Genomic DNA, 12,255 nt, shown 5'->3' with positions numbered 1-12,255 from the left:
AGTAGCTGTGTGGAACCAACTAACTGCAACTATGAAAACAGTTTCAAGTAAACCACCTGGGTGGATTGTTGACTTGCAGACCCAATGACTAGTATAAGTTCACTGAAGAAGTGAGACCCTAGTTATCCAGTTAGCAGTGAAGAGACAAGCCCAGATAGTGTACTTATTAGGCATCCAGAGACGAGGCACCCAAGGGGGGAGAATGCTACTAATAGACCTGTGGAAGCAAGGAAGTCCCCCCCTCTTCAAATGGATCTCTTTACAGACCCCTTGATCTTCACACATGGAAAGAGTTCAGGCAGAAAGATTTTTTGAGCTGGCCAAGGTTGATGATTGATCTCCATCCTCCTAAGACTAAAGAGGGTGGAAGAGACTACTGCGAAACTCCATTTACTCCAATAGACTTTCCATAATGATACCCTTACTCAGCTTAGAAGTCATGTTGTTTTGAGGACTTGTCTTTTGGTGGGTTTTGGTGAAGTAGTTGAAGGAAGTCATAGGAGACAGGGTTGGGGACCCATGTTGGAAAACAGCAACCGGTAACCAAGGCTGAGAACTTCAGAGAACCAGTGCTGTGCACCAGTGTACTCCCAGATCTTCCAGTTTTACTGCAGACAGCCCTTGACATTGATAAGAGAGGCAGGAGACTTGAGAATTTCCCTTAGCTACCCAGGTGGAAGGATAATTGAGAACAGCATGGTTGAGAAGCAGAGCAATACTGATGTGGCAAGAAGAGACAAGACCTCTGAAGCATGAAGGAAGGCTATTCCAGTGTAATGTCATAGATAGTTGTTGTTAACTGGAAAACAAGCACTGACGATAAATTGACATGGGTTTGGAAGCAGCACAGTTTGATAAGCTGGAGGATGAGGAGGAGGAGGCTGTAGCTCTCAAGTTTATGATTGCAGCTCAGGTGGTGGTTGAAGTTAACATTTCTCCCAAGGCTTTAATAAAGTCTTTTTGAAAGAGGTCAGAAGCCATAAGATCCAAGATATGCAGTGAGCATAACTCTTCTTAAGATGTTCAAACCAGAGACAGCTTGAGAGGTTGCATCCCTCTTCTCCATTGTGATGTTGGCAAGCAGGCAATACATATATTGAGTGTTGATGTCTGATACATGACCAAGAGAAAGGATGAGCCAGTAGGCCCTGGCAATGTTTTTAGTAGAGGGAGAATGAGAAGAGAGCAAGGAACTAGTGATACTAAGAAATCCTGTCAGTGCAGGAGTGTAAAATTCTCCTTGCAGAACCTGAAGGATAACTAGAGATGTGGTACTTGATTGGGGCTCAAGAATTAGTAACTGGAGAACAAGGATGTGTACTATTGTCATGCTTTAGGGGATGAGAATACCCATAGGATCTCATGGCAACTCAGTGGTGATTATCATGGGTGTGGGAGCACTGATGAAATTTAATAATGAGGCATGAGGATGCTCTTTAGTCTTATAGTAGCCAGAGGAGGGCTGCTAGGCAGTGCGATATCCTGAAGATCAAGCAAAGCCTTAGAGTCTGAAACAGTGGGACCTTGAGCTGCTGGGGTCAGAGGAGGCCCAGGCAAAAACTCTGCCAGTCTTAAACAACTAAGTGAACAAAGCACCTGAGGTTGGGGACAAGACTGGAAGCCAAAGTTGTGGTAATTGGGTAAGCGGAGCATGATACAGCAGCATAGAATGTACAGGAATGTATGATGAGGCTCTTAATGGTGCACTAACCAGAGGATTTTATTTACATTTTATTGGCTTACTATGCAGGAGCATTCAAAGAGCCAGGAACATATGGTTGCATGAAGGCTGTTGAGGACACAGGCAAATTATTGTAATCCAGTAATCAGTAGGCCAATAGTGAAAGCAAAATGGGATAGTTCACATATTTTGGAATATGTTGATGTTGTAGTCATTCTAATTCTATTTCCACTGTCTCATAATTTTGTTTTAGATGTTCTTTAATTTTTGTATTCAGAAGGGTAATAAGTGAAAAAAACTGTTAGGCCTGTCAGCCATGTAATTTTTGGTGGGTTACCTTATTTTGAATTATATTGTTTATAGTTACTTTGTTGACAAAACTTCATTATTTCAGGTGATCTGGCTTTATGAGACATACTTTTCAACCATGAAAGACATAACATTAACAACACTGAAGATCCTGAATGATCGAATTTTCTCTGCTCATGCAAAATCGTTGCGCCAATGGAACAAGCGACCTGAACCTTCTGCAGTGAATAATCCACTTTTCCTCCCCATCACAGCCCCAGTGAATGAAGGCTTCACAGCTGTAATTTTAACCTATGATCGGTTGGAATCCTTGTTTCAGGTAAATTTTAATGCAGAGGTTTATATTTCTACAGAGCTGAAGAAATGGATGTGGCATATTTTAAATGAATATTATATTATATTTCTCCTTACCTAACATATTAAATTTACAACAGACTACTTCAAGATTGCAGCTTGATAAACATTTAAGTTATGAAATTCCAAGAGTTGACCCAGAAGCCTTTATCGGGCACAAATGGAAATCATGGCAGTAATTAAAAAGTAACCATATATTGTGAATACATGTATGAATGTAAAATGTTTTAATTCTTGTGGTCTTTCTTTTTAAAGTAGCATATAAATGAGTTACATCGATTTTTTCAGTAGGTCTTTGACTTTAGTTGTGGGGGCGGGATCCGTTCCAGCACCTTGCTGTAAGTTGATTTCCACCATAAGTCGGTGTTTTGCTGTAACCATTTTCGGTCCCCTTCTGGCACTGCCAGGAATTATCCATGACCATTAAGAGTCACTCGGGTTCATTGTGGAAGTGAATCTTCCAGGATGGAAATGTGTATGAAAACACAAGAAACCAAATAAAGGATTTTGACAAAGGAAAAATCTATTTCTGGGGAGAGACCTGTGTCACCTGGTGAAATAATCATTCAGCACTTATTTCTAGGTAAATCCATTGCTAAATATACCAGAGAAAAGCTAAATGTCAAGCTGGAGTTACTACCCCAGTGCGAGCTCCATGAAATGGAGTCGTGTATGTGAAAGAGTGAGATTGTCACAATCACAGATCTCCGCCCTGTAGACATTCCCGATGTCAAAAGTCCTACCGAGTGAGGTGCCGATATAACGCCCGCACCACTCGCGGACCGACAACACACCAGCGCCACCTACATTCCATGTTAGCACCCACCACCTAGGAATGGTATTTTTATCAAGGGGGGGAAAAGGAAGAAGAGAGGTGGGTCACCGGGTGACACAGGTCTCTCCCCAGAAATAGATTTTTCCTTTGTCAAAATCCTTTTTCTGGGTTTCCCGACCTGTGTCACCCGGTGAAATAATAACAGAGAAACAAAATACCATCCTGAAAAACTAAAGAAACTTGTAATGGAAAGAAATAAAACTATAATTCCACAAGAATTTTAATTATTCAAGTAGCAAAATAGATATTCCAATACATAAACTATAGTAAGGTGGGGGAACTATGTCCCACAAGACAAGAGAACAAAAAGACATAAAACGTACTTAAAAGTTACAAACGGGACAATTACAAAAATTGCAACATGGTCAGGAGACAGGCTGTGAAGTGTGCCTCACCCGGAGGTGATGGAAAGGGAATAAGTGAGGCAGGTAGGAGGGAGGAAAGTGACCGAATATAAAGAAAAGGAGTTAAATAGAGGAAGGAACAATGCTTTCTGCCGCCACTGTAGTGAATTTTAGAGCTTCTAGGGATTTCAAATAGTGGCGTTTGAAAACCAGGGGAGACTTCCACCCTGTATATTTTGTAAGATCCTCAAAATTCATGTGATGGAAATAATTAGTGGAGGTGGCCACCGCTCTAATGTCATGAACCTTCGGAACTGAGTCTGGGTTTGCTTGTTTAATAAAATATAAGATCTGTTGTCTGATGGCTTTCATAGAAATAGTTCCTCCACCTTCCCTTATAAACAGAGGCCCCGAAGTTATTTGCGAGGTCCTGTCTAAATAAGCCTTTAAAGTAAAGACCGGGCATAAGGATAGGTCTTGTGGGAGGGGGACGACCTTCCAGGGAGACCATCTATCTCGAGGATCTTCATTCTTAGCTAGGAATTTAAGGTGAGGGGCTAGCAACACTTCACCTGATGGAAGGAAATCGATATGATTAGGCTCTCTAGACAGGGCAGACAGCTTGGAAATTCTAGCACCTGAAGCTAAACTAATTAAAAATAAGGTCTTCCTCAATAAACTTTGGAATGAACAAGATTGATTATCAGTTTCTGAGGCTAATTTAAGGACATCATTTAAGAACCAGGAAACCGTGTGTGGACGGGTTACTGGTCTCAAACGGGCACAGGCTTTAGGGATTGAAGAAAAATAAGAGTCCATTAAGTTAATATTGAACCCGTGTAAAAATATCTTTTTCAAAGCTGATTTGGCTGTAGTAATGGTATTCGAGGCAAGACCTTTTTCAAATAAAGACCTAAAAAATGAAATTGTTAGGTTCGTGGTCATTATGGTTGCTTCAGATTCTTTTAGGAAGAGTGCTAATTTCTTAACTGCTGAGTCATACTGTCTGAGAGTGGATTCCCGTTTGTCTGATTCTAGGAACAAAGTGTTAATAGGGTCAATATTAGCATCTTTCTGAGCTGCAAACTTCATGAAATCCACAAAGCTAGGACATTCTGAATTCTTGAGGAAGCTGACAAGTCTGAGTTTGTACTATTTGTGTCAGTTTTGGGTTGGGAATTTGTAAACACCGAAGCTTCAGCTCTAGAAGAAGCGGAAACCAGTTGCTCTTCAGCCAATTGGGAGCCACCAGAGCTACCTGGCCCTTGAATGTCCTGAGCTTGTGAAGGACTTTCAGTAACAGGTTTACTGGAGGAAACAGATAGATCCTCCGCCACTTGTTCCAATCTATTGACATTGCATCTGTGGAGTGTGCTAGAGGGTCCAGGTTGGGAGCCACATAACAGGGAAGTTTGTGGTTGAATTCTGTTGCAAAGAGATCTACTTCGAGACCCAGAACTTGACTGCAAATCCAATTGAATGAAGTTTTGTCCAGGGACCATTCCGACTCCAGCGGAGTTGTCCTGGATAGGAATCTGCAATGACATTCGGACTCCTGCTAGATGAGTCGCAGACAGATGCCACGGTGTTTGTTTGCTAAGGAAAATATTGCTATCATAACCTGGTTGATCCGGCTCGACTTGGAACCCCCTCTGTTTATACAATGTACCACCACTGCACTGTCCAAGACCAGTCTTATATGGATCAGACTGTTTGGACGAAGCTTCTTCAGGGTTAGAAAGACTGCCATAGCTTCCAGGACATTGATATGGAACTGGCGGAACACAGTGGACCAAGTCCCCTGAACTTTCTTGTGTTGAGAGTATCCTCCCACCCGCTTAGAGAAGCGTCGGTGTGAATCACTAGTGCCGAGGGGGAAATTGAAGCGGTACTGAATTCGATAAGCTCTTGACTGTTGTCCAAGGCCGGAGTCTCTTTTTCAAAATTGGCGGAATTAGAGACACCTTGTCTCTGAACCTGACGTTGGCTCGGCTTCGCCATACCCTGTTCATGTCCTTCAGTTTGGATTTCAGTAGAAGATCCGTTACCAAAGCGAACTGAAGAGAACCTAAGACTCTTTCTTGGGTACGGCGGGAAGCTTTCTTGTTCCTGAGGAACTGTCTGGTTGCCTTGGCTATTTCTCTCCGTTTGGCTGGCGGAAGAGATAGTTTGTGTGAACGTAGGTCCCACTGGATCCCTAACCATTGAAAGCGACTCTCCGGTACTAGGCGGGATTTCTCCCTGTTTATTTGAAAGCCTAGAGATTCCAGAAAGCCGATTACTATGGCTGTTGCTTTCCGGCATTCGTTGGCGTTGGATGCCCAAATGATCCAATCATCCAGGTATGCGGCCAGCATGATCCCTTGAGACCGTAGTTGCTGAACTACCGTATCTGCCAGTTTGGTGAAGATTCTGGGGGCTATGTTGAGACCGAATGGCATGACCCTGAACGAGTATGCTTGATTTCCCAGTCTGAACCCCAGATAAGGAGAGAACCTTCTCGCAATCGGGACGTGATAATAAGCGTCTGAAAGATCTATAGACGTGGTTACGGCTCCACGGGGCAGTAGGGTCCAAACCTGCGAGATTGTAAGCATTCGAAACTTGTCGCATTGAATGGAAGAATTTAGACAGGACAAGTCTAAAATTACTCTTTGTTGACTGGAACCTTTCTTTGGAACACTGAACAGTCTGCCTTGGAATTTCAAGTGTCTCGCTTTCTTTATTGCCCTCTTTTGTAATAGATCTTTCACGAAGTCCTTCAGAGCCTTGGACGGTGATTGATGGAACCTGACTAGGGGGGGAGGACTTCTGCACCAACTCCACCCCAGTCCTTTGGAGACTATGCTCTGGGCCCAGGGACTGAAGTTCCACTGGTCCCGAAAATGATACAACCTCCCGCCTACCTGAGATATCTCACTGGGCGGGAGATGGTCTGCCTCCTCTGGAGCCTCTGCCTCCCCTTCCTTGGAAGGAGGAGTGAGGTGCTCCCCTCCCTCTGTAGTATCCTCTGGCCCTAGTTCCCCTTGCATTTTGTATTGAACGAAATGCCCCCTGGCTTTCATATGAAGCATTGAAAGCCGGGGAAGATACATACGAGGGGGCAGCGAGAGACTGAGGAGCTGGCTGAACCAGCACATATTGAGGCTGAGGCTGAGCGTGCGAGGTTGAAGGCTGGCCGGGTGCGGGGACCTGGACAGCCTGCAAGACAGTCTGAGCAGGGAGCCGTTTAAACTTTTTGAATTTCTTACCGGACTTAGGATGGGGTCCGGCGGGCTCCGTTTGCTTACGCTTGTAAGGCAGGCCCCAACGGGAGCGGAGACTCTGATTGGCCCTAGTTGCTTCAGCTAGGACCGCATCAACCTCTTCTTGAGGGAAGAGATTAGCTCCCAAGATGGAGCTCTTCATAAGCCTGTTAGGCTCATGACGGATGGAAGCTGCCGAAAAGATGTGCTTCCGGTAGTTCATCCAGGCCGTGATGAAGTCGTAAAGGTCCTGTTGAAAACTCGCCAAGAGAGATTTCGTCAGGACCTGAAACAAAGTGTCTTCAATGTAGACCACTGACGTTGCCTCCGCCAAAGTCAGAGAGTTTAAGGACCTGCTAAGCCTGTCCTTAGTCTCAGCTTCAGCTTTCAGGAGCGAATATAATTATTTCTTTGTGAAAACAAGAATTTAACAATAATTTTATCTTTAAATATAGTGATATGAAAATCCCACACTGTCTATCATAGTGGTGCGTCATCACTTACAAATCTTGTTCCCGGACCGTCCTCAAATGTGTAACTATAAAATTATTTCATGATATTCAGTAGCTATCTTGATCATAACAATAACACGTATCTTAAAACAGAGCGAAGTCATAGTTGGGAGCTTGTTTTCTGTTCAAAAATGGCATTTCTGAGCTCGTCCCTGTGTCAGCCGGTGAAATTCCTATCAAGCACGAATTTCTAGGTATAGATATTGCTAAATATACCAGAGAAAAAAGCTATCAGGAAATGCTGGGGTTACTACTGAACATCTGTTATGGAATAGACGTCGGTATAGGTAAGGGTGAGTGATTGTTGTCACTGCCACAGGACTGCACTCTGTAGATAACTCAATGACAAAACCCCCGGAACATGAGGAGCCGGTCTAAAGCCCGCACTCACCTGCCCGCCAACCGACGACTCCAGCGCCATCTGTACTCATTCCATACTAGCACGTTTTTCCTTTCGGAAGATATTTTTCTTGTGCTGGCTTTTGCCCCAATTTTCCTTGAGTTTCATCATGTCTTCAAGCAATTTCACCGTTGTGAAGTTAAGTACCATCTTCTTGTGGGGTTTTTATTATCAGTTAGGCTTTTATTGGCCCGTAAGTTAATATTTACAGGGTCATATATTGGACGCTCCCCGGCATTCGCCGCCTCCGCCATAATGACCTTGAGGCACACCCTTACAGCTTGTTTCTGCAGGGGTTTCTCTCGGTCGTTACAATTTTACTCATGTTTCGTAATTCCCCTTCAAGAAGTTCCTTTTGGAGGTGTTTATCTATGTCGGGCGGTTCCTGGTACCTTGATTAGTGTCATTCCTCACGGAAGCTTCCTCCCCTTATCTTGGTTCTTACAGTTAATTCATGGCTGATACCAGGCTCTCGCGCGGATAGATTCCCTCTCCAAGGTGGTGCTTTCTTTTGTCAGTTTCTCTGATTTGTAGTGTAATGGATGACATGGATAATTCGGATTTATTGTGGTCCGGGCTCGGCGTCAGGTGCAGCCAGTTGGCTGCCTACCTCCTGCTCGCCTCGCTCGGTTAGGCTGTACGCTTAGCACAAGTTCTTATAATTTTGTATATTCAATCATATTACGTGTACTTATGTAGTTTTTGGTTAACTTTAGCAGTACTTATCAGAAATTGATTCTAGCCTAGCCCTCTCGCTTCAATCGGTGGGTTAGGCTATTCAGGTTAGGCTTTGGCATTGTCTTAGCTCCCATCTCTCCCGACTGTGTCGCTTGAGCGGGGGAGGGAGGGGTAGGCTGGTCGAAGGAGTTCCCGTTTGTTGTTCCATCCGCCTTATCGCCCGTTTTCGGGTTCGCTAGGGCATCTGAAGCCCCCATCCCCTCCTCCCTCTAATGAGGGAGAGAAGGAAGAATAAAACGGGGGATCTTCTTTATGCATTGCCCTTCTACCCTATGGGTCGGTTGTTGGTTGGACTACGTTACGGGAATTTCTCTCCCTTCCACCCCTCTTCCTTTCCTCTCTCTCCTCCCTTTTACTGTCTGGGCTGTGCCTTCAGAGGAGGGTGAGAGTTTGGCGTTGCTTTAGACTAATGCTGTTGTCCTATCCTCCCCTAGTACTTTTGGTGAGTGTCATGAGTCTCCCTGCGAGCAGGAAGTCGATACGTCTGTGTCGATACCCCGTGGGGAGTTTTAGTCAGTGTATAGGGGGTCCCCCATCCACTTGAACATAACTCTCGATTCCACCATTCTAAGTACTGCCTCCCTGACTTTGCCAGTGGTGTGTCATCTCCCCGCGTGTGGGATGTCGGTCTCTTCGATCGTCACCCCGTGGGGGACTAGTCCAGTTCCCAGTTGAGAGTTACCCACTCTCCTGGCCTCCGTTCTAGTGTCAACCGCTCGGCTAGTGTTTCGTTGGTTCGCTCTCCTCCGGGTCGGGCTGAACTTCGATCACCCTCAGGGTTTAAACATTTCCTAACTGGTTCCGCTCCGCCGTCCCCGGCCCTCCCGTTGCCTTCTTACCTGTTACCACTCCAGTTGTTCTGGTTTTCAGTAGGTTGGCCTTAGTCACACCTAGTTCTCTAGCTGTATACTAACCGGAGGTAATGATTTACCCCGCCCTCCCCGCTGTAACCAAGTGGCGGAGGCACGGAATCTCGGAGGGGTCTGCACCGGAGCACTTTGACCAGCAGTGTATTGCTATCCTATGTTGTTAACCATTTACTTACTACCGGTCTCCGGCAGTAATTATACCTTTAATTATGAGTTGCATGATCCTAAGTTAAGGTCCTACTCCGTCGAACTATCTCCGGAGTTTCTTGATTTAATGTGTGTCATGTTTTGCTCTGGTTTATCGTCCCGCCGGAGCATTCCGGCGGGTCCGGTATAAATTATTGCTTGCTGCCGGACTCCAGCAATAATTATACTTTTAAGTTGATTTTATATTTAAGAGTTGCATGATCCTAGGTTGAGGCCTGCTCCGTCGAACTATCTCCGGCGCTCCTTAATTTAGTGTGTGTCATGTTTTGCTTTGATTTATCGTCCCGCCGGAATACTCCGGTGGGTTCGGTATAAATTAATTAGCATGCTCCATTACCTGCTGTTGTTTAAGGCCCCTATCTCCGCCGGTTCTGCTCCGGCGCGCCTTAAATTAGTGTGTTCATATACCTTCTCCTACTTACAGACAGTACGTTGTGAGGAGCCCGGGTGCACTGCTGTGCTGCACCAGCCCTATGGGCACGTTGTTTGCCGCTCTCATTCGGGCTGTGCAGTGCGTATCGACGATCTTATCGTATGGCACCCAGACGGTTGTGAGGTTTGCTTTGCTCTGTACGAGCGTGTCCAGGACGAGTCGGTAAGCCTATAGTTACCGCCTTTAGTTTACCTGGTTGCCTCAATTGTTTCAAGTACGTTATGTTCTTGATATATTGCTTTTCTGGGTTATCCGACCTGTGTCAGCCGGTGAAATAACCATTCAGCACTTATTTCTAGGTAAATCTATTGCTAAATATACCAGAGAAAAGCTAAATGCCAAGCTGGAGTTACTACCCCCAGTGCGAGCTCCATGAAATGGAGTCGTGTATGAGAAAGGGTGAGATTGTCACAATCACAGGTCTCCGCCCTGTAAACATTCCCAATGTCAAAAGTCCCACCGAGTGAGGTGCCGATACAAACCCCAGCACCACTTTTCACGGGACTGTAAACAAACCAGCGCCACCAACATTCCATTTTTAGCATGCTTTGCTTTCGGTAGCTTTTTGCTTGTGCGCTATTTTTGTGCCCTTTTTTCAGAGATCATGGCTTCGTCTCAGGATTCATCTTCACCTAAGTTGAGTACCATCTCTTTATTTTATTTTAGGCGGTTGAGGCTCCTTATTTCTCTCTAATTTAATAATTAGGGGTATTTATAACGCCCGCCTCGTCCACCTTACTCCCGGCCTCATGTGACCTTCAGTCTTGGTGCGGGAATTTTTGTTGGGGCTTCGTTCCCCTTCATTTTCTTATGTTTTGTGCCTTATGCTTATCCTGTATTCATTTTGGCATTATTATTTATTTTCGTGTTACCCTTCTCTGGGGAAGTACAGGTTCTTGTCGTTTAGGCTACGAGTTTCCCCCTCGGGCCTATCCGCTCTTTATCAAGTCTTATATGTGTTGTGTTTTGGACCCTCACTTCCTCCAGCCTTTGGGTATATTATTTGAGATGGTACAGTTATGCTTATTAGGTTTATTTTAGGCCTAGCGCACGGATGCTTTTGATATTTACGGATTATGTACTTGTTTTTAATTTTGAAGGTCGGCCATTTTCCCTCCGCGCTCTTATCGTGTTGGGTTTGGTCCTCCCTTCTACATGTGTCTTTATGATTATTTGAATTATTTGAATTATTTTATTTATGCCTAGGTTAGGTTAACTTTTTAGGCTAGTCTTGTAGATTCTTTCTCACCCCTGGGCTACCTCCTTCAGCCAGCCGGCTGTGTTAGGTTAACCTAGGAGTTAGGCTATGGCGTTCTGTTCCCTTCCTCGGAAGGGAAGTTTAGATGTGTAGGAGGGCCTCATGGTTGGTGCTTCCCTTCGGTTTGTGTTTTGGGTAGAGGTGTTTGGCCTGCGTTATCTCCCTCTCCCTGTTTCGGCCTTTCCGTTTGGGCTATTGAGTCGTAGTAAGGTTAAGCTGGAATAGCGAGTTTATCTTGCGTAGCCTACCCTTGTCCGAACCGCACCTTCGGGTTAGCTTTCCAACTTCATATATATCCCCCCTCCTACCTCCCTTCCCCTGCCCTGCTCTTCCCCCTTGGTTCGCTTTCATGTACTTTGTTAACTTACCAAGGCTTGAGAGCTCTTTACCCTGATCCTTACGCTATAGCCTACATCCCCTTCCTCTGCATTGATTGGTTTTGTCCTCTCGGTACTGGGTTTCCGACCTTACCCGGTCGGCACCCTGTCAAGACTTGTTTGGTGACCGGGTGCCCCACACCCCTGTTCACCATTCCTTTACCTTTCTTTGCTCATTTGGCCTTTGAGGGTCCCCCATTCTCTCCTCTCTCATTAATCGTTCGTACATGTTCGGCCGGTCGAGAGAGAGAAAGGTGGGCCTCATGGCGCCCGGGGAGTGCTCACTCACCCCCTGGTTGCTGCTACTGGTCCCCCTCTCCTGGCCTGCCCCCTCCCCCCTCCCTCTAGCGTCAGTGCGTTGTTTTTTCCCCAGCCAGGGTGTCGTTCTCCCAGACCGTCACCTCGGGAAAAATTTTGTACATGTAGCCACTTGGAGTTTCCCACCTGACTGTCTTCTGTCTTATTTTCACACGCCATTGACGTTTACCCTTCGTTCTATTCATTTAGAACTCGTACTGTTCCCTAGTATCTACCCTTCGCCGACTAGCTAATTTTGCATTTTCCGCCAGGTAGTCGGACGTTCTCGTTGCTTACCACTCCGGTGGGTATGGTGTATGGTCGGTCGGTGCTCACCACACCTCCTCCGCTGTCACTGTATTAGGGTAACAGGACTCCCTGGGCTCCAAGCAGAAA

At 45.5% G+C, this 12,255-nt stretch overlaps 1 protein-coding gene across 2 annotated transcripts in view; it reads left to right on the top strand.

The window, feature by feature from the left end:
* The window catches only part of sotv (exostosin glycosyltransferase sotv), a 546,319-nt gene that overhangs the window by 337,810 nt on the left and 196,254 nt on the right, over positions 1 to 12,255 (top strand). For both annotated transcript variants that reach the window (XM_067110140.1, XM_067110141.1), the window contains one exon: positions 2,076 to 2,309. In XM_067110140.1, coding sequence (XP_066966241.1) covers positions 2,076 to 2,309 — 234 coding nt within the window. The remainder of the gene's footprint in view (positions 1 to 2,075; positions 2,310 to 12,255) is intronic.

This window comes from Macrobrachium rosenbergii, chromosome 10 (genome assembly GCF_040412425.1).
Source record: "Macrobrachium rosenbergii isolate ZJJX-2024 chromosome 10, ASM4041242v1, whole genome shotgun sequence".
NCBI lineage: Eukaryota > Metazoa > Arthropoda > Malacostraca > Decapoda > Palaemonidae > Macrobrachium > Macrobrachium rosenbergii.
The sequence above is the reverse complement of the archived record's forward strand: the minus strand, read 5'-3'. Positions and strand labels throughout refer to the sequence as shown.